Source organism: Heptranchias perlo, chromosome 1 (genome assembly GCF_035084215.1).
Source record: "Heptranchias perlo isolate sHepPer1 chromosome 1, sHepPer1.hap1, whole genome shotgun sequence".
Lineage (NCBI taxonomy): Eukaryota > Metazoa > Chordata > Chondrichthyes > Hexanchiformes > Hexanchidae > Heptranchias > Heptranchias perlo.
Window position 1 is genome coordinate 115,742,539 of NC_090325.1, and position 18,908 is coordinate 115,761,446.

The 18,908-nt window shown below is 41.1% G+C and overlaps 1 protein-coding gene across 1 annotated transcript in view; it reads right to left on the reverse strand.

Annotated features, from left to right (window-relative positions):
• The window catches only part of LOC137325382 (AF4/FMR2 family member 1-like), a 141,862-nt gene that overhangs the window by 41,358 nt on the left and 81,596 nt on the right, over window positions 1-18,908 (reverse strand). The window contains exon 4 of the mRNA XM_067990421.1: window positions 2,737-2,781. Coding sequence (XP_067846522.1) covers window positions 2,737-2,781 — 45 coding nt within the window. The remainder of the gene's footprint in view (window positions 1-2,736; window positions 2,782-18,908) is intronic.

The following is an 18,908-nucleotide window of genomic DNA, read 5'->3' on the forward strand; positions in this document are numbered from 1 at the left end:
CCTATGATTTCACATACTAGCGATATGGCCTTCTCATTTATTCAGCAAAGTGAATAAATGAGAATAAAACAGACTAAAACAAACTGGGTTTAAGCAGCAACAGAATTAACTTCCGCTTCTACGGAAAGATGGTAATCATTTGGTCTAGTGAACTCTTAATTCCCATGTTTACTCAACAAAAACTAGCCATTTCCTGAAGCAGAATGTCCCTATGTGTTGCTCAGAAAATAGTACTGGTATAAAAACAGAGGATTCCAGTTATTATTTCCTTTTGACTGTGCTCCCTACTGTAAACCACTGGTTTCTTTTCAGTACAACAGCTCTTCGAGAACCATTTTGACTAATGTGAAAACATATTTAAACCACTTTTTTCTTGACAAGTAACAACATTACTCTAACATTCTTTATTCATCTTTTAGATGAGAAGCTAAATGAAGGTATTATCTGGTTCAGGTGGGTATAAAATATCTCGTGTCACTATTCAAAGATCATGAGTTCTCCTGGGGTCCTAGCCAACAATTCTTTCTGAAGCAACACCACTAAAAACAAATCAACGGGCAATTGATTTCATTTGCTATTTGTGGGGCCTTGCTTTTCACAAATTGGCTGCCACATTTGTCTACATAACAACAATGACTCACTTCACAAGTAATCTATTGGTTGGGAAGCACTTTGGGATGTCCTAAGGATGTGATAAAGTGTTACAAAAATGCTAATTCTTTTCCACATGTAGGTAATTTCCTTCTGAGCTTCTAGTATGCAAGCAACCAGGTTTCTGATTGCTTTCCAAAGAATGAACAAACTTGCATTTATATAGCACCTTTCACATTCTCAGGGCATCCCAAAGTGCTTCACAATCAATGTTTGAAATGTAGTCACTGTTGTAATGTATGGAAATGAGGCAACCCATTTGCACACAGCAAGGTCCCATAAACAGCAATGAGATAAATGACCAGATAATCTGTTTTAATGATGCTGGTTGAGGGATAAATAAATATCAGCCAGGGCACGAGGGAGAACTCCCCTGCTCTTCTTCGAAATAGTGCCAAGGGACTTTTTAACGTCCATTTGAGAGAGCAAATAGGGCATCAGATTAAGGTCTCTGAAAGATGGCACGTCCGACAGCGCAGCATTCCCTCGGTATGGCACTGGAATGTCAGCCTAAGTTGTGCTCAAGTCTCTGAAGAGAGGCTTAAACTCATAACCTCTGACTCAGGTGAGGGTGCTACCACTGAACCAAGAATTCAGAAGCTGGCTTTGCTCTAATGGCTCTCAGCGATTGAATAGCTCATCAATATTTATTGTCTGGGCTCATACAGGAAGAATGCCATTTAAAGAAGATACCGAAGGACTGCCAACAATCAAGGAACTATATGCTCGCCCAAGTTGCTGTCTTTAGGAAAAGAGGGGCAAGGGGAGAAAAGTCATGGGTAAAATATAGTACCTACTAAATGTAGACATGGAAACTTCTAAATTATATTAAATTTGATTTCTTTAAATGAAAAGAGTTTTTAAAAAATGATTTAACAAGGACAAAAATTAAAATGTCAACTAAGTGCTAAAGACAGACTTGGAGGAGTTGCTGTGCCACATGGTATTAAACAGTGTAATAGAGTCCCCATTATTATAGTGCACCTTTGGCATATGGGTGACAGGCTCAAGATTTTACTGTCCTGAAAAGAAATGCACCATAGTGGTGCCAAAAGCAAGCAAGGCTACTTCCACCAGGTGGTTTTACACTAATTTTGCTGTGTGCCAACTACAGCATAATAAGAGCTATCACAAAGGACGTTGTTTATTGAACATGTTTGGGCAATCTCCTGCACAAGCATTCCACTGGCTGATTTCAGCGTTCTATGGACGGAGAAGTACTAGAAACCAGAAAAGCACACTCCATGCCTGCATGAAACTCTGCCACTAATCCCGCTCCGATCAACCCCAAACGGGGGTGTGCAAGCACTATGATACAAATGGTACAGGTAATGTACTGGTAAAAGCAGTACAATTGTGCCATAAATGATATGCTAATCCAATCTGATCACAGCTAGGCTCAGTAACTTTTCCAGAGTAATTTACTGCTCCTGAACAAATGTCATCAGCAATCACTGATTGGAACAAAATACTGGAACAAAACATTCTTGCAATTTCTTTTTTAAAAAAAGGAACAAACAATACTGGTGTCTAGTGCAAATATATCTGACTTTCAATGGCGAAAACAAAAGTACGAATGAAGTGAAATGGTACACGACCGATCTAAGGGACTTTGATATTTTTCTACCATTCTAATCACTAAACAAATAGATCCATGGATCAATACAATTTAAGTCCTAAAAACATTCTACGAACGATGCCTTTTTATACAGGAGAGTATGCGTTAAACTCACATCAGTGCAATTACTGCCGAATATTTTTGAATAGCCGTTGTTGAAACTTCTCTTCCAGAAGTCCCGGTTCCTGAACTTAAAGTTCATTGCTCAGTACTACATAAAAAATGCACATTAGAATTTGTGATGGGCAATTTAGCAGGAATTATACTGCCATTGAGAACACCAACAGAATTATCTAGGCCGAGTAGAATAAATATTGCAGCGTTTTTTCAGTAATTGGTCTGAAAACTTATTAAAGTAATGTGCGTCAGTACAGTATCAAGTTACCCCTTATCTATAACAGCAGTAACAGACCAGTATAAAAACAATGCAGCACTCAAAATAAGTGTGGTGAAATGCTAGACCTTACTTTTAAGATTTCTTCAACGCAATTGGCTTCATTCGATAATGTTTCCTGCAAGAAAGAAAAATTACAGTGTTCAGTTAAAACTTGCTTTTAACAATACATATGCGTTTTGGTACATTAATGAAATAGAATTTACTATCAATTTGGAGAATGTAACAAATCAGTACAGTTAGATCTTCAATGCAGACTCAGAAGCTCCAAAGTATCCTGAAGAGAAAGGAAGTTAAAATTATATGCAGCAAATATAATTAGCAATGAAACACTGAAGAAATCACAATTATTGAATAGAAAGCTAAAACAGTTTCAGCTGTGTATACAATGACAGTAAAATAAAACCCTTTATGATGAAATATTGACTGGTGAAACTTGGTGAATTTATTCATTTTTGGCAAATTTATTTTAATTGAAAGCAAGCTAACAGGTTAAATAGGGCAAAGTAACTATTACCACCTCTAGAATATAGGTGGTTTGGAAGCACCAACAGCTTTTGATCATTATTTTTACCAAGCACTTCAAGTTTTTTTAAAAATAAAAGTTGGCAAAGTGGCAGGGATGGTGGCAGGAATTATACTGCCATTGAGAACTCCAACAGAATATCTAAGCTGATATTCTGCTATGCCCTCCAATTCACTCTCATTGGCAAATTGTCATGGCCGCAGCCCAAATCTCATTTGAATCTCGTCCAATACGCAGTAGCAGATAGGGGCCTCGTCTGCTCGTTTGTCAACTGACAGTGTATACTGTTTAAGTGATGTCAGATGGACTCAGATTTGAAATTCATGTGGATCATTTCAGAGATAATCATGGTTCTTCAGCATCAGTCCCAGTTCCTGGATTGCCAGTGGCAGGTCAAACAACTGACCTTTTGTGAACAGCACAACCCAGTCAAGGAACATTAATTTTACATTTGGTGAATGTGGGAATTAGATGCAGAGGGGGAAGGAGGTGCTAAGCGATGTAAACCAAGGGACTATAAACTAATCTATCAACTTTTAAAGCTTTTAAGACCTAAATTAAAAAATACATAAAATTTAAAACAAAGACTAAGTAATTGCTAATTATTTTGAAATCAAGCTAAATCCATTTACTTAATAGAATCTAGATCTCAAGTGATTCTATTAGTCCTAGAAATAAACAAAAACTAGAGATGGCAGTACAGGCTGTGTGTCGGGACTGTAATATGTGGGAGTTTGTTGACAGTGAGACTGTCCCAGATTGCCACATCTGCAGTAAATTTCTCTGGCTTACGACACACCGGCTTAGAGTCTTTGAGCTAGAGTGCGAGTTAGAGACACTCCGACTGATAAGGGAAGGGGAGGTAGAGAAGGAGGTCCTGCAGACACTGGTCCTATCGAGGTACTTGATTCCTGTGAGGATAAGGATGAAGGCTGCAGGGAGGATGCCCAGAATGCTAAACGTGGCACCATGGAGCATGAGGCAGTCTAAGGGGGGAGAGGGCGGGGGGAGATCAGAATAGAAAGGTTGTAGTCATAGGGGATTCTATAATCGGGGGATAGGTAGCGTCCTCTGCAGTCACACTGAGTGTCCAGGAGGTTGTGTTGTCTACTTGGTGTAAGTAGAAAGGACATCTCGGAGCAACTGGGGAGGAACTTGGAAGGGTGGGGGGGGGGGGGGGAAGATGCAATTGTCATGGTCCACATTGTCAATGACACAAGGAACAACAGGGAGGAGGTCCTGCTAAAGGAATATCAGAAGCTAGGAACTAAATTAAAAAACAGGACCTCATGGGTCATAATCTCAGGTTTACAATCCAAGCCATGTGCTAACTGGCACAGGAATAGGCAGATCAGAAAGGTGAATGCATGGCTGAAAGACTGGTGTGGAAAGGAGGTGTTCCATTTTATGGGACATTGACACCAGTACTGGGACAGGAAGGAGCTGTACTGCTGGGACAGGCTCCACCTGAACCGGAATGGGAGCAGAGTCCTATAGGAAAGGATATATAGGGCTGTGCTTAAGGCTTTAAACTAGCAAGATGGGGGGAGGGATCTGGTAGCAATAGCAAAAGCTTAAAGGTAAAAGAAACAGGAGAGGAGTGTAAAGGTCAGACCCCAGAGTAAGGAGTAAAGATAACAAACGGTCAAGGAACGGTCTAGGCCCAACCATCTTCAGCTGCTTCATCAATGACCTTCGCTCCATCATAAGGTCAGAAGTGGGGATGTTCGTTGATGTTCAGTTCCATTCGCAACTCCTCAGATAACGAAGCAGTCCGTGCCCGCATGCAACAGACAACATTCAGGCTTGGGCTGTTAAGTGGCAAGTAACATTCGCGCCACACAAGTGCTAGGCAATAACCATTTCCAACAAGAGAGAGTCTAACCATCTCCCCTTGACATTCAACGGCATTAACATCACCGAATCCCCCACCATCAACCCTGGGGATCACCCTGGGGATCACCAGTGACCAGAAACTGAACTGGACCAGCCACATAAATACTGTAGCTACAAGAGCAAGTCAGAGGCTGGGTATTTTGCAGTGAGTGACTCACCTCTTGACTCCCCAAAGCCTTTCCACCAGCTACAAGGCACAAGTCAGGAGTGTGATGGAATACTCTCCACTTGCCTGGATGAGTGCAGCTCCAACAACACTCAAGAAGCTCAACACCATCCAGGACAAAGCAGCCCGCTTGATTGGCACCCCATCCAACACCTTAAACATTCACTCCCTTCACCACCGGCACACCGTGGCTGCAATGTGTACCCTCTACAAGATGCACTGTAGCAACTTGCCAAGGCTTCTTCGACAGCACCTCCCAAACCTGTGACCTCTACCACCTAGAAGGACAAAGGCACCACCAACTGCATGGTCCCCTCCAAGTCACACACCATCCTGACTTGGAAATATATTGCCGTTCCTTCATGGTCGCTGGGACAAAATCTTAGAACTCCCTTCCTAATAGCACTGTGGGAGAACCTTCACCACACGGACTGCAGCGGTTCAAGGCGGCAGCTCACCACCACCTTCTCAAGGGCAATTAGGGATTGACAATAAATCCTGGCCTTGTCAACGACGCCCACATCCCATGAATGAATAAAAAAAATACAGTTTATAAAACAGTATTTTTAACAGTTCTTTTATACTAAAGTAAAAGGAACTATTCAAGATGAATTAAACTGCCTGTACAGCAATGTACACAGCATCCAAAATAAAACGGGGGAACTGGAAGCAATAATCCGTAGTTAAGAGCCAGATGTAGTAGGAATAACTGAAACATGGCTACGTAAAGAACAGGACTGGCAACTAAATATTGCAGGTTATGACATAATCAGAAAGGATAGGGAAAAAAGGGGGCGGAGTAGCTGTACTAATTAGAGATAACATAATGACAGTATAAAAAAGCAACATAGCTATCAGAAGGATAGAAACAGAATCCATATGGAGTAAAATAAAAGGTAAGAAGGGATCGATCAGACTAATAGGGGTATACTACACAACACCTAATAGTGGAAAGGAGGTGGAGGAAGAAACCTGTAAGCAAATGTGAAATGAGTAAAGGTCATAAAATTATAACCATGAGAGATTTTAACTATCCCCAAATAAACTGGCAAGAAGAGACAGGTAAAGGGGTACAGGGAATGGAGCTTTTACAATGAGCGCAGGACTCCTTTCTTACCCAGTATGTAAAAAGCCCAAGAGAGGAAGCACTGCTGGATCTCATAATGGGAAATGAATCAGAACAGATAAGAGAAGTATGCGTCGGGGAATATCTAGGCAATAGCGATCACAACATAATAAGGTTTAAGATAAAGATTGAGAAGGACATAAGATAGACAAATACCAAAGAAATAAATTGGGAAAAAAAAGCTGATTTGAAGGGGATGAGAATGAAACTAGGGAAAATAAACTGGAAAAACTTACTGATAAACAAAGAAATAGAAAACATTTAAAACAGTGATCAATAGAGTCTCGGAGAAATATATCCCACTAAAAAGCAAGGACAACTAGCCAGTAATGATACACCATGGATGAATAAGGAAATAAGGGAAAAATTGAAACTAAAGAAAAAGCCATACACTCAGTACATAGACAATAAAGGAGAGGATGGCAAAAGGGAATTACGAAAAGCTTAGGAAAGAAGTTAAAAACAAAACAATTAGAAAGGCAGAGAGAAAATAGGAAATTAAATTATCAAGGAATATAAAAAGGAAATAGTAAAGTATTCTACAGACATATAAATAACAAAAGAAAAATCAGGATAGGGACAGGGCCAGGGCCACTAAGGGATACACATGATAAACTCTCAGGTAATTACAGCAAAATGGCAGAAATATTAAATAATTACTATGCCTCAGTATTTACCAGGGAGACTAAACATGGTGGGCATGACATTAAAAGAAGAGATTGAAAAAGATAAAGACATTTAAGATAGAAAGGGGGGAGATAATCAAATTTAAAGAGGATAAAACCCCTGGTCTGGATGGATTGCATCCATGCATATTAAAAGAAGTTAGGGAAGAGATAACAGAGACACTTACATATATATCAAAAATCATTAGAAAAGGGAATAGTGCCAGAGGACTGGCGGACAGCTAATGTGATTCCTGTATTTAAAAAGGGAAATAGAACCAATCCAGGGAACAATAGGCTAATTAGCTTAACATCGATGGTCGGAAAGATAATGGAATCCTTACTTAAAAGATTTAATAGAAAAACATCTAGAAACCAAAAATATAAGAAAGAATAGTCAGCACGGATTTCAAATGGGAAGGTCATGTTTGACCAACCTTATTGAATTCTTTGAAGTAGTAACAGAAAGGGTAGACAAGGATAATGCAGTAGATGTAATATGTTTGAATTTTCAAAAGGCTTTCCATAAGGTACCGCATAGTAGACTCATGACTATGGTCAGAACATGTGGAGTCAGGGGACAAGTAGCAGAATGGATAGCAAGCTGACTTAAAAAAAACAGAAAACAGAGTAGGGGCTATAGGTAGTTATTCAGACTGGCAGTAAGCGGTGTTCCACAAGGATCGGTGCTGATACTGTTGTTCACTATTTACATAAACTATTTGGACTCGGGAATTGGAAATACAATTTCAAAATTTGCAGACGACACCAAATTGGGGGGATATAGTTAATACTGAGGAGGACTGCGACAAAATACAGGAAGACATTAATAAACTTGCAGAATGGGCATATAATTGGCAAATGAATTTCAATATAGATAAGTGAGAGGTGGTACATTTTGGTAGGAAGAATAAGGGGGCCACATACTGCTTGGATAATAAGAGTCTAAATGTGGTAGAGGAGTAGAGATATCTGGGGGTGCAGATACACAAATCACAAAGTAGCGGCGTAGGTTAACAAGGCCATAAAAAAAGCAAACCAAGCACTGGGGTTCATTTCTGGAGGGATAGAAGTGAAAAGCAGAGAGATTACGTTAAACTTGTATAGAAGCTTGATTAGACCACACTTGGAGTTCTGTGAACAGTTCTGGTCGCCATATTATAAAAAGGATATAGAGGCACTGGATAAGGTGCAAAAAAGATTTACTAGGATGATACCAGAACTGAGAGGTTATACCTATCAGGAAAGATTGAGCAGGCTGGTGCTCTTTTCTCTAGAAAAAAGACTGAGGGGGTGACCTGATAGAGGTCTTTAAGTTAATGAAAGAGTTTGATAGGGTAGACACAGAGAAGATGTTTCCACTTGCGGGGGAGACCAGAACTAGGGGCCATTAAATATGATAGTCAATAATAAATCCAATAGGCAATTCAGGAGAAACTTCTTTATCCAAAGAGTGGTTGGAATGTGGAACTCGCTACCACAAGGAGTAGTTGAGGTGACCAGCATAGATGCATTTAAGGGGAAGCTAAATAAACACATGAAGGAGAATGGAATAGAAGGTTATGCTGATAGGGTTAGATGAAGAGGGGAGGGAGCTCTTGTGGAGCATAAACACTAGCATGGACCTGTTGGGCCGAATGGCCTGTTTCTGTGCTGTACATTCTATGTAATACATCATTTGGCAAGGGTTAGAGTAGAGGTGACCTGCATGAAGTGATCCAGGAGCATAGAGAAAGAACCTGGGACAATTTCAGTTGTATAGTGGGTCTTCTGCAGTTTTTAACACTGTTCTCCACTAGCCCTTCAAAAAACATTTTATTTCTGTTAACTCCCAGTTTATTTGTCTGTATTGTACATTGTTTGAGCAATAAAGTTTTTTAAATGTATTTTCTTCTCTTGTTTCAAATCTTTACTTGTGTCCAAATTCCTTATACAGTAAATGGGAAACAGTTATTTATCAACCAAGACTGAGGAATACTGAATGATTGAAAATTAATTTTGAGCATTACATCCAAAGACTACCCCATCATGCATTTTAAAGCATTGTTTTGTGAAACGTTGAACTGTACATCATGCACTTAAAAATTACAATATATTATACGATATGCTGGATATACTGAAGACAAAAAGCCTCCTGAACATCACCAGATGCTAAATTTAAAAATAAATTTTATATATATATATATATATATATATATATATATATAGATAAAAATAAAACAATCTATGTACCAATTCTTCCTCTAATTTACACAGTAAACAAGTTTCAAAGTGGAGGTTTTCCATCTGTCTGATAGCAGCCATCAACTTTTTTGGACAATCTTTTACTAAATAACCAGGCTTATCAGAGGTCAGTTGCATCTCAAGGGCATTGAAGCTGAAGAAAGTCATTTTAGCCTTGTGTAACACATTGGTAAAGCTACATTTGAGACATTAATTTTGGATCCCCTATATTCAAAAAGAACATTAATGCATTAGAAGGGATTCAGAGAACAGCAAATAAGGTAATTCCAGGACTTGGGGCGTTCGGATTATGAAGAGGCCCTCAAAATTGTATTGATTGTCATTTGACAAAAGAATATTGAGAACAGAAATGATCCAGGTCTTTAAAATGGTGAAAGGAATGGATGATGTAGATAAAATTGAGAGAGAGAGAGAGCCTAGGACAAAGACAAAGTTTGTGTGTATTGCATTGACAATTGTGGGGAATAAAAACTTAACCGTTTGCCAAGGTTGGTCTTGGATAAAAAAAGCACGAATTGTCATTTCAGTAATATTGCTAAATAGGAACAGGAAAGCAGGGGCAGCGTGTTTGGTGCAGTGTATTAGAGTTCTGCACAGTGGTAGGTCACGACCTCATGACTCCAATCCAATACACTGTTCAGTTCCTGATCAGAGAGCTGCTTTTATAGTAAGTTTATGTTACAAAGAATTATTTGAAACTGAAGTAGTTCTATTCATCCTGACCGTCAGTGCTTCGGATTCACCTTGTACTCTGGGGCAAATTCTACAGCATCTGTGGTAACACAAAAACAACATCTTGCGTGCAGTTCTTGGAAAGTAGCAATTGCACCTTTCATTCCTGGCTGCACGGTCTTTGCTGATGTTTGGGGATGCTCCAGACGGGGCAATTGATGGGAGAGTCATGTTGTCAGCCTGAATGGGTGATTGAGTGGCCATTCTGCTTGTGGCCAGAAGGAATGGTGGCAGCAGTTTACATTGCTGCTTAAATGTCTCTGATTACAGAAAAAACACCTTGAAGAATGTTTGTACAACACTGCTGCTGGAGGTAGCACTGTAAAGGCAAAAGCACTAAATCACAATGAGAGGGTATCTAACAGCTTGGTGACTACCTAGTGATTTCCATTTACCCACTAAACATTCACACATTAACTGGTGACCACAGTAGTAAAAGCTGTTTTAATATCTCACTTATACTTACAAAAGTAGTTAAAAAACTACATTAGGTTCCAACTGCATATAAGCAAAACTAACAACCTGGGCATGTACCAAGTTCATTCAGGAGTGCCTGCCTAGGCTCACATCACAATAAAAGCACTTAATAGACTAGACTGTTCTTTTTAAAATGCAAGCTGACCATTTTATGACTTTCTGAAGACAAAAAGAATCAGAGAGGCGCACACACACACACACACACACACACACACACACACACAGTGAAAGAGAGAGACCATTTACAGTAAACAGTTACCTTGAAATCTGGCAGCTGATTCCGGAAATACCCAACTATCATTTTATGCTGTGACATTTATTTAAGGTCTGCTTATCTTGTTCTGATTTTGACATAAACCAGCATTTGGAAAGAATAGCATGCAATTACCCTGCAGTTGGAAAATCCACTTGGGGGTAGCCTCAGAGATGCTACAAAACTCTTTTGGGAGTAATATAACAAAAACAGCAGCATGACATCATTCACAAGCATGTGGTATAGCAAGGATATTAAGATTGTGGGAGTTTTGGCTTATTGACTCTCAGGTACAGTACCTCTAGTTTGAAAGAACAAACAAACTTGTATTTATCTAGTGCCTTTTACATCTTCAAGATATCCCAAAGTGCTTCATGTCGGCAATCCACGGCAAAGTCCCACAATCACAATGAGATAAATGGCCAGATAATCAATTTATTTTTAAAAAAGTGGTGTTGGTTGAGGGATAAATGTTGGCTAGGACACAGAAAGAACTCCCCCACTTTTTTGATTACACTTCTTTGAAATGACTTGGGACATTTTTCTACATAAAAAGGTGCAAGTCATTATTTTTCTTCTTCAAATAGTGGCATGGGATCTTCTACATCCACTTGAGAGGATAGATGGGGCCTCGGTTTAATGTCTCATCTGAAAGATAGCATCTCTGAAAATTATGTAGACTCCTCAGTCAAGAAGTGAAATTCATGAGAAAATCTGATGACCATTTATTCAAGCTAAGCTCATGGTGACATGTATATCTTATGTTACAGTAAGTGTGTAAGCTTGAGATAAAGCAGTTTTCAATAGGACATTCACACAACTGGATTCGTGTAACATTTATCCTTCGAAGGGGAGTTGAAAAGAAAATTCCAGACCGAACAGATGTGTGCTGGTGGTGCAGATGTACAAGTATTCAGTCTCTGTTTAAAGCCAAACAGATATTACAGCACCATCTCTGAATCCTAGCAAAATTATATATAACCAACTCACTACTTCAGTAAAGAGAGATTCAAGCCCATCCCCCACCCCCAACATGACTCCATGGGAAAATTCAACATGCAGTGTGGCACTGAGCTATACAGACCAGTAAGGCTCAAGTTTGATTCTGATCTGTGCTGAGCTAGTTGATGTCAGCCAGGTGGTGCCAAGATATAATAATTGGCCTCAAGAGTCCCTGGGCTGGGGGAAGAAAACAAAGGTAGCAAGTTTTTGGCTTCTCATTGCTATCCAGTGATTGTTACTTGGAAGGGTGTGTGTGTAGCTGGAAGGTGGTAAACGATCAGGCTTTGGTATAATGTCCCCTGCATGACTGAACTGGCTAACAGTAGTCACTATCTAGGTGCACACATGAAGATTAACCAGTGTTGCTAGTGTCTGTGGAATCTCTCTCCACAGATGCTGCCTAACCTGCTGAGTATTTTCCAGCATTTTCTGTTTTTATTTCAGATTTCCAGCATCTGCAGTATTTTGCTTGAGTTTTAAAAAGGACTGCATGTGGACCAGGTGTGTTATTTATTCTGTAATTAAACTATATAAAAGGTAGGCCCTGTTAAATCTCTTTCAACACTACCTGAGGAAAAAGCAGAATTTTGGAGAGAGGGGTGAGGAAGTGAAGGGCTAGCGACAGTAGCTGTCTTTTTCTGTTCCATGGTAAAAAGGCCACCCCTACAGAGCTGTGAACATTGGGGAATGTGAGAAGTGTCACTTACAATCAAAACAAAGAGATTGTTTGTAAATCCATTTAAACCCACGAGGGAGTTGCACTTACTTTTAAAAGGAGTTGATAAATTGGTTGCATTTTTTCCAACTAGAATGAGAGTCTCGCTCCAAATGGGTAACAGCAATTGACAGAACTGGTTCTGTAATATACAGGAGTCTCCAGTGCTCCAAATTTATATTGCAGGGTGGGTCCCACAGCTTTGGCAGCAAACAACTGCTCCTGTGCAAGCTTATACATGTGTAGTAGTTTGAAATTGAGATTAGCAGTTTTAATTCCTGATCACTGGGCATTTCCCAATGTGCAGGGAAGGCCCACTTGGGCCAGTAAGCAGCACTTCCAGAGGCAGAAGTGCCGCTTCGTTTACCTGACAAGTGATGCTGACAGCAAGAGAAATACAAGATAAATGTAGTATTGTTGGCTCCATTTGCTCACAGCCACTTTCCAATGCAGTTCTGCAGCATAAATGGCACAAGGTGACCTATTGCCTTGGTTTCATATCCTGTTCATTAATTGGCATAACAAAAGCTTCAGAACATGCTAACAGCCCATTCATAAAAAAGCAATGTGCCACAGCACAAAGGCCATGTACAAAATAATCCCAGTGACAAGTTGGTCAGGTATTTTAGGGTATTTTATTTGAAAACTGAAAATACTTTATTGTGCTGACTTTTACCATAAACTATGCTAAATTACAGCAATTTAATCATTTGTGCCAGTATGTTTAATCAAGTAACAATGAAACTTGTAACAATTGGAAGCTGATTTAAAGTAAATTTTCCATTAAAAAGATGAGAAACACTGAAAATGGTGGACACTTAAAATATATTTTAAAAAACACACCAGGAACATTAACCGACCTTTTCTCTTTCCAGGTGCTGATGGGTCTGCTATGTATTTCCAGCATTTTTATTTTTAGTTCTGTTGGAAAAATGAACCCATTCTGGGTACATGTGTGCATAAACAGGACTGAAAAGGGATTCTCCTGAACTCTGCTTAAGTATCCCCAGTGTTTACGCAACATACTCGTTTTGCAATGTTTGTATTGCATTGGGAAACCCTGCAGCATAAGACAATGGATAAGTATATCAAAGTTGCACTTTGAATAATCTGTTTGGCACACTTTACCACAATATGAATGACAAGTACAGTACACTAATTAAAAAAGACAATCGTTAAAAAAGTCAAGAGAATTCACATACATCCTACTGTAATATTCTATAAAAACAGCCACTTGAAAGAAAGACTGAGCTCTTATTGCAGATGGAGGTGCATTGCCACAGTAAAACATACCCAGGTGAGCATGGTTGATGGTCCACTAACAAAGTGATTTCCTGTTCCTTTTGTAGAGCCCTTGTCAGTTTTGATCAATATCGGTAAGTCAGGTTCTTTGTAATTTGCTGCCACAGTAGTAACCCCAGCAGGAAAGGCTTTTAAATCCCTTCTGGTGTAGTCCTACGAGAAGCAATATGTGCTTCCAGGCAGAACTCCTTGCTTGCATTTCTGAAAATACTATATCCAGTAAAGGTTGCCTAGCAATTGTTGCCTACCTCCAAAAAGGTCTGAGCCAGTGTAACTGACAACATCTGGCCTCCTGACTTCTGCTTTCTACAGATACAATTTTTTTTTAAAGTTGCTCAACGGTTTCCTTCAATGTATTGTCAACTGGCTTCATTGAATTCTTTTTACAATTAGTTTGCAAGTCACAATACCTGCGAAATGTACTTGTATTTTTTTTTCTCCACCTTCTTTCTGTCTCGCATCCTCTCCACAACCACCACCACCCCCCCACCCCATGAGCTTCAGCACGAACGTGCCTTTAAGTCGCAAAGATAAATAGCTTTAATCTATCAGCCACACCTGTATGTTTTCAGGTGACAATGCTGTGTGCCAGTTGTGACTAATTCAGTGTTTACACAAGTATGCAAACAGCATGTCAAAATTAAATTTAAAGCTTCAAAATCATTAATCCTACAATATTTAAGTTGGAGCTGCATGAAGAGAGAGTCACTGGGCAATCGATAGTTCCAAATACAACTCCTGCAGTCAATTTCTTTTCTCCCAAGTACCAATGGTGGAATAGTTTCAGTTGTAGTTACAAGCAAATGGTGAAGTTTAGGGCAATGTTTGAATAAAAAAAAAGGAAGATCGAGTTTAAAACTTTACTAAGATTTAAGTCTGAAGTTGGAAGAGTGTGTGTAATATATTATAAATATAACTTTTTCTTTTACACGTACACACACGAGACAGGATCTGGGAGCTAGTTGAAGTTATTCCTGATCAACACATCAATAAAAGTAGATTAGGAGATTAATATCCCTTGCAGTAGCACTGAGAATTCCTTGCTCGTCACCCAAGTACGTGTGGTATAGATCCATTATTCTTACCAATGGTGTACATTTGGGGGGGGGGGGGGGGGGGGGTGGAGAAACGGAAGGGGGAAGAGGAGAAGTAAACCAACCAACCAATCTCCCCGCCCGCGCCCTCCCCCCACAAAATGAAAAGAAAGACACGTTCATAGTGCAATGCCAGCAAAACATCTGTAGGAGATCCAATGCCAAATGAGTTTTTAGACCAGAGTGTATATACAGGTTAAAGGAATGAAAAGATTTTGCTTTCCTTTCGCTGATGAATCATGCTGAAGTATGATTTAACAAACAAAGGCAGCCCTCCAATAACTTGACAAAGTGACCATTCATTACATAAGCTAAAACAGTACATAATTGGCTATTCAACCATGAATAGCCAATTATAAATCACATAACATAAGAAATAGGAGCAGGAGTAGGCCATACAGCCCCTCGAGCCTGCTCCGCCATTCAAGCAGATCGTGGCTGATCTTCAGCCTCACTCCACTTTCCTGCCCGATCCCCATATCCCTTGCTTCTCCTAGAGTCCAAAAATCTAAACATCTCAGCCTTGAATATACTCAATGACTCAGCATCCACAGCCCTTTGGGGTAGAGAATTCCAAAGATTCACAACCCTCTGAGTGAAGAAATTCTTCCTCATCTCAGTCTTAACTGGCCGACCCCTTATCCTGCGACTATCCCCTCTAGTTCTAGGCTCTCAAACCAGGGGAAACCACCCCTCAGCATCTACTGTCAGAATCTTATATGTTTTAATGAGATCACCTCTCATTCTTCTAAACTCGAGAGAATAGGCCAATTCTATTCAACCTCTCCTCATAGGACAACCCTCCCATCCCAGGAAATAATCTAGTTAACGTCCGTTGCACCGCCTCTAAGGTAAGTATATCCTTCCTTAGATAAGGAGACCAAAACTACACTCGGGTGAGATCTCACCAAAGCCCTGTCCAATTGTACACAGATACCACCATCACACGAGAGGACACCACCCACCAGGTGCACGGTTCATACTCCTGTGACTCGGCCAACGTTGTCTACCTCATACGTTGCAGGAAAGGATGCCCCAGAGCATGGTACATTGGCGAGACCATGCAGACGCTGCGACAACGGATGAACGGACACCTCGCAACAATCGCCAAACAGGAGGGTTCTCTCCCTGTCGGGGAACACTTCAGCAGTCATGGACATTCAGCCATCGACCTTCGGGTAAACGTACTCCAAGGCGGCCTTCGAGACACACGACAACGCAAAATCGTCGAGCAGAAATTGATAGCCAAGTTCCGCACCCATGAGGACGGCCTCAACCGGGATCTTGGGTTCATGTCACACTACACGTAACCCCACCAGCGAACAAATGTTATCTGTTTTTAATATAACGGGTCATTGACTGTCTTCCTTCTCTCTCTCTCTCTCTCTCTCTTTTTTTTGGGGGTTTGTATATTCGGTGGCCTTTTAGGCGTGTCTGCTCACTGTGATTGCCTTGGCAACGGGCAGTAATCACCAGGCATTGTTCTGTGATTTACAAATGCGAAGGATTCGAAAATTTCATTTCCACACCATTCACCTGAGGAAGGAGGAAGCCTCCGAAAGCTTGTGAAATTTAAAATAAATTTGTTGGACTATAACTTGGTGTTGTAAAATTGTTTACAATTGTCAACCCCAGTCCATCACCGGCATCTCCACATCCTGTCCAATTGTAGTAAGACTTCCTTACTCTTGTACTCCAACCCCCTTGCAATAAAGGCCAACATGCCATTTGCTTTCCTAATTGCCTGCTGTACCTGCATGCTAAAATTTTGTGTTTCTTGTATCAGGACACCCAAGTCTCTCTGGACACGAACATTTAATAGTTTCTCACCATTTAAAAAATACTGTTTTTCTATTCTTATCATCAAATTGAATAACCTCACATTTCCCCACATTATACTCCATCTTGCTCACTCACTTAACCTGTCTATATCCCTTTGCAGACTCTTTGAGTCCTCTTCACAGCTTACTTTCCCACCTATCTTTGTATCATCAGCAAACATGGATACATTATACTCGGTCCCTTCATCCAAGTCATTAAAATAGATCGTAAATAGCTGAGGCCCAAGCATCGATCCTTGCAGTACCCCACTAGTTACAGCCTGCCAGCCCGAAAATGACCCATTTATCCCTACTCTCTGTTTTCTGTCCGTTAACCAAGCCTCTGACAAGGTACTACATCAAAGGCAACTACACAATTTTTTAAAAATTCGTTCATGGGATGCGGGCCTCACTGGCAAGGCCAGCATTTATTGCCCATCCATAATTGCCCTTGAGAAGGTAGTGATGAGCCGCCTTCTTGAACCGCTGCAGTCCATGTGGTGAAGATTCTCTCACAGTGCTGTTAGGAAGGGAGTTCCAGGATTTTGACCGAGCGACAATGAAAGAACGGCAATATATTTCCAAGTCGGGATGGTGTGTGACTTGGAGGGGAATGTGCAGGTGGTGTTGTTCCCATGTGCCTGCTGCCCTTGTCCTTCCAGGTGGTAGAGGTTGTGGCATTAACAGGTGCTGTTGAAGAAGCCTTGGCGAGTTGCAGCAGTGCATCCTGTGGATGGTACACACTGCAGCCACAGTGCGCCGGTGAAGGGAGCGAAAATTTAGGGTGGTGGACGGGGTGCCAATCAAGCGGGCTGCTTTGTCCTGGATGGTGTCGAGCTTCTTGAGTGTTGTTGGAGCTGCACTCATCCAGGCAAGTGGAGAGTATTCCATCACACTCCTGACTTGTGCTTTGTAGATGGTGGAAAGGCTTCGGGGAGTCAGGTGGTGAGTCACTTGCCGCAGAATACCCAGCTTCTGACCTGCTCTTGCAGCCACAGTATTTATGTGGCTGGTCCAGTTCAGTTTCTGGTAAATGGCGACCCCCAGGATGTTGATGGTGGAGGATTTGGCGATGGTAATGCCGCTGAATGTCCGGGGGTGGGGGGGGGGGGGGGGGTTGGTTGGACTCTCTCTTGTTGGAGATGCACATTGCCTGGCACTTGCCAGGCGCGAATGTTACTTGCCACTTATCAGCCCAAGCCTGGATGTTGTCCAGTTCTTGCTGCATGTAGGCACGGACTGCTTCATTATCTGAGGGGTTGCGAATGGAACTGAATACCGTGCAATCATCAGCGAACATCCCCACTTCTGACCTTATGATGGAGGGTAGGTCATTGATGAAGCACCTAAAGATGGTTGGGCCTAGGACACTGCCCTGAGGAACTCCTGCAGCAATGTCCTGGGGCTGAGATAATTGGCTTCCAACAACCACTTCCATCTTCCTTTGTGCTAGGTATGACTCCAGCCACTGGAGAGTTTTCCCCGATTCCCATTGACTTCAATTTTACTAGGGCTCCTTGGTGCCACACTCGGTCAAATGCTGCCTTGATGTCAAGGGCAGTCACTCTCACCTCACCTCTGGAATTCAGCTCTTTTGTCCATGTTTGGACCAAGGCTGTAATGAGGTCTGGAGTCGAGTGGTCCTGGTGGAACTCAAACTGAGCATTGGTGAGCAGGTTATTGGTGAGTAACTGCCGCTTGATAGCACTGTCGTCGACGCCTTCCATCACTTTGCTGATGATTGAGAGTAGACTGATTGGGCGGTAATTGGCCTGATTGGATTTGTCCTGCTTTTTGTGGACAGGACATAACTGGCCAATTTTCCACATTTTCGGGTAGATGCCAGTGTTGGAGCTGTACTGGTACAGTTTGGCTAGAGGTGCGGCTAGTAAAATAAGAGCTCATGGTATGGGGGTAACATATTAGCATGCATAAAGGATTGGTTAGTTAACAGGAAACAAAGTAGGCATAAATGGGTCATTTTCAGGTTGGCAAGATGTAACGAGTGGAGTGCCACAGGGATCAATGCTTGGGTCTCAACTATTTACAATCTATATTAATGACTTGGATGAAGGGACCAAATGTATGGTTGCTAAATTTGCTGATGACACAAAGGTAGGTAGGAAAGTAAGTTGTGAAGAGGACATAGGAAGTCTGCAAAGGGATATAGATAGGTTAAATGAGTGGGCAAAAAATTGGCAAATGGAGTATAATGTGGGAAAATGTG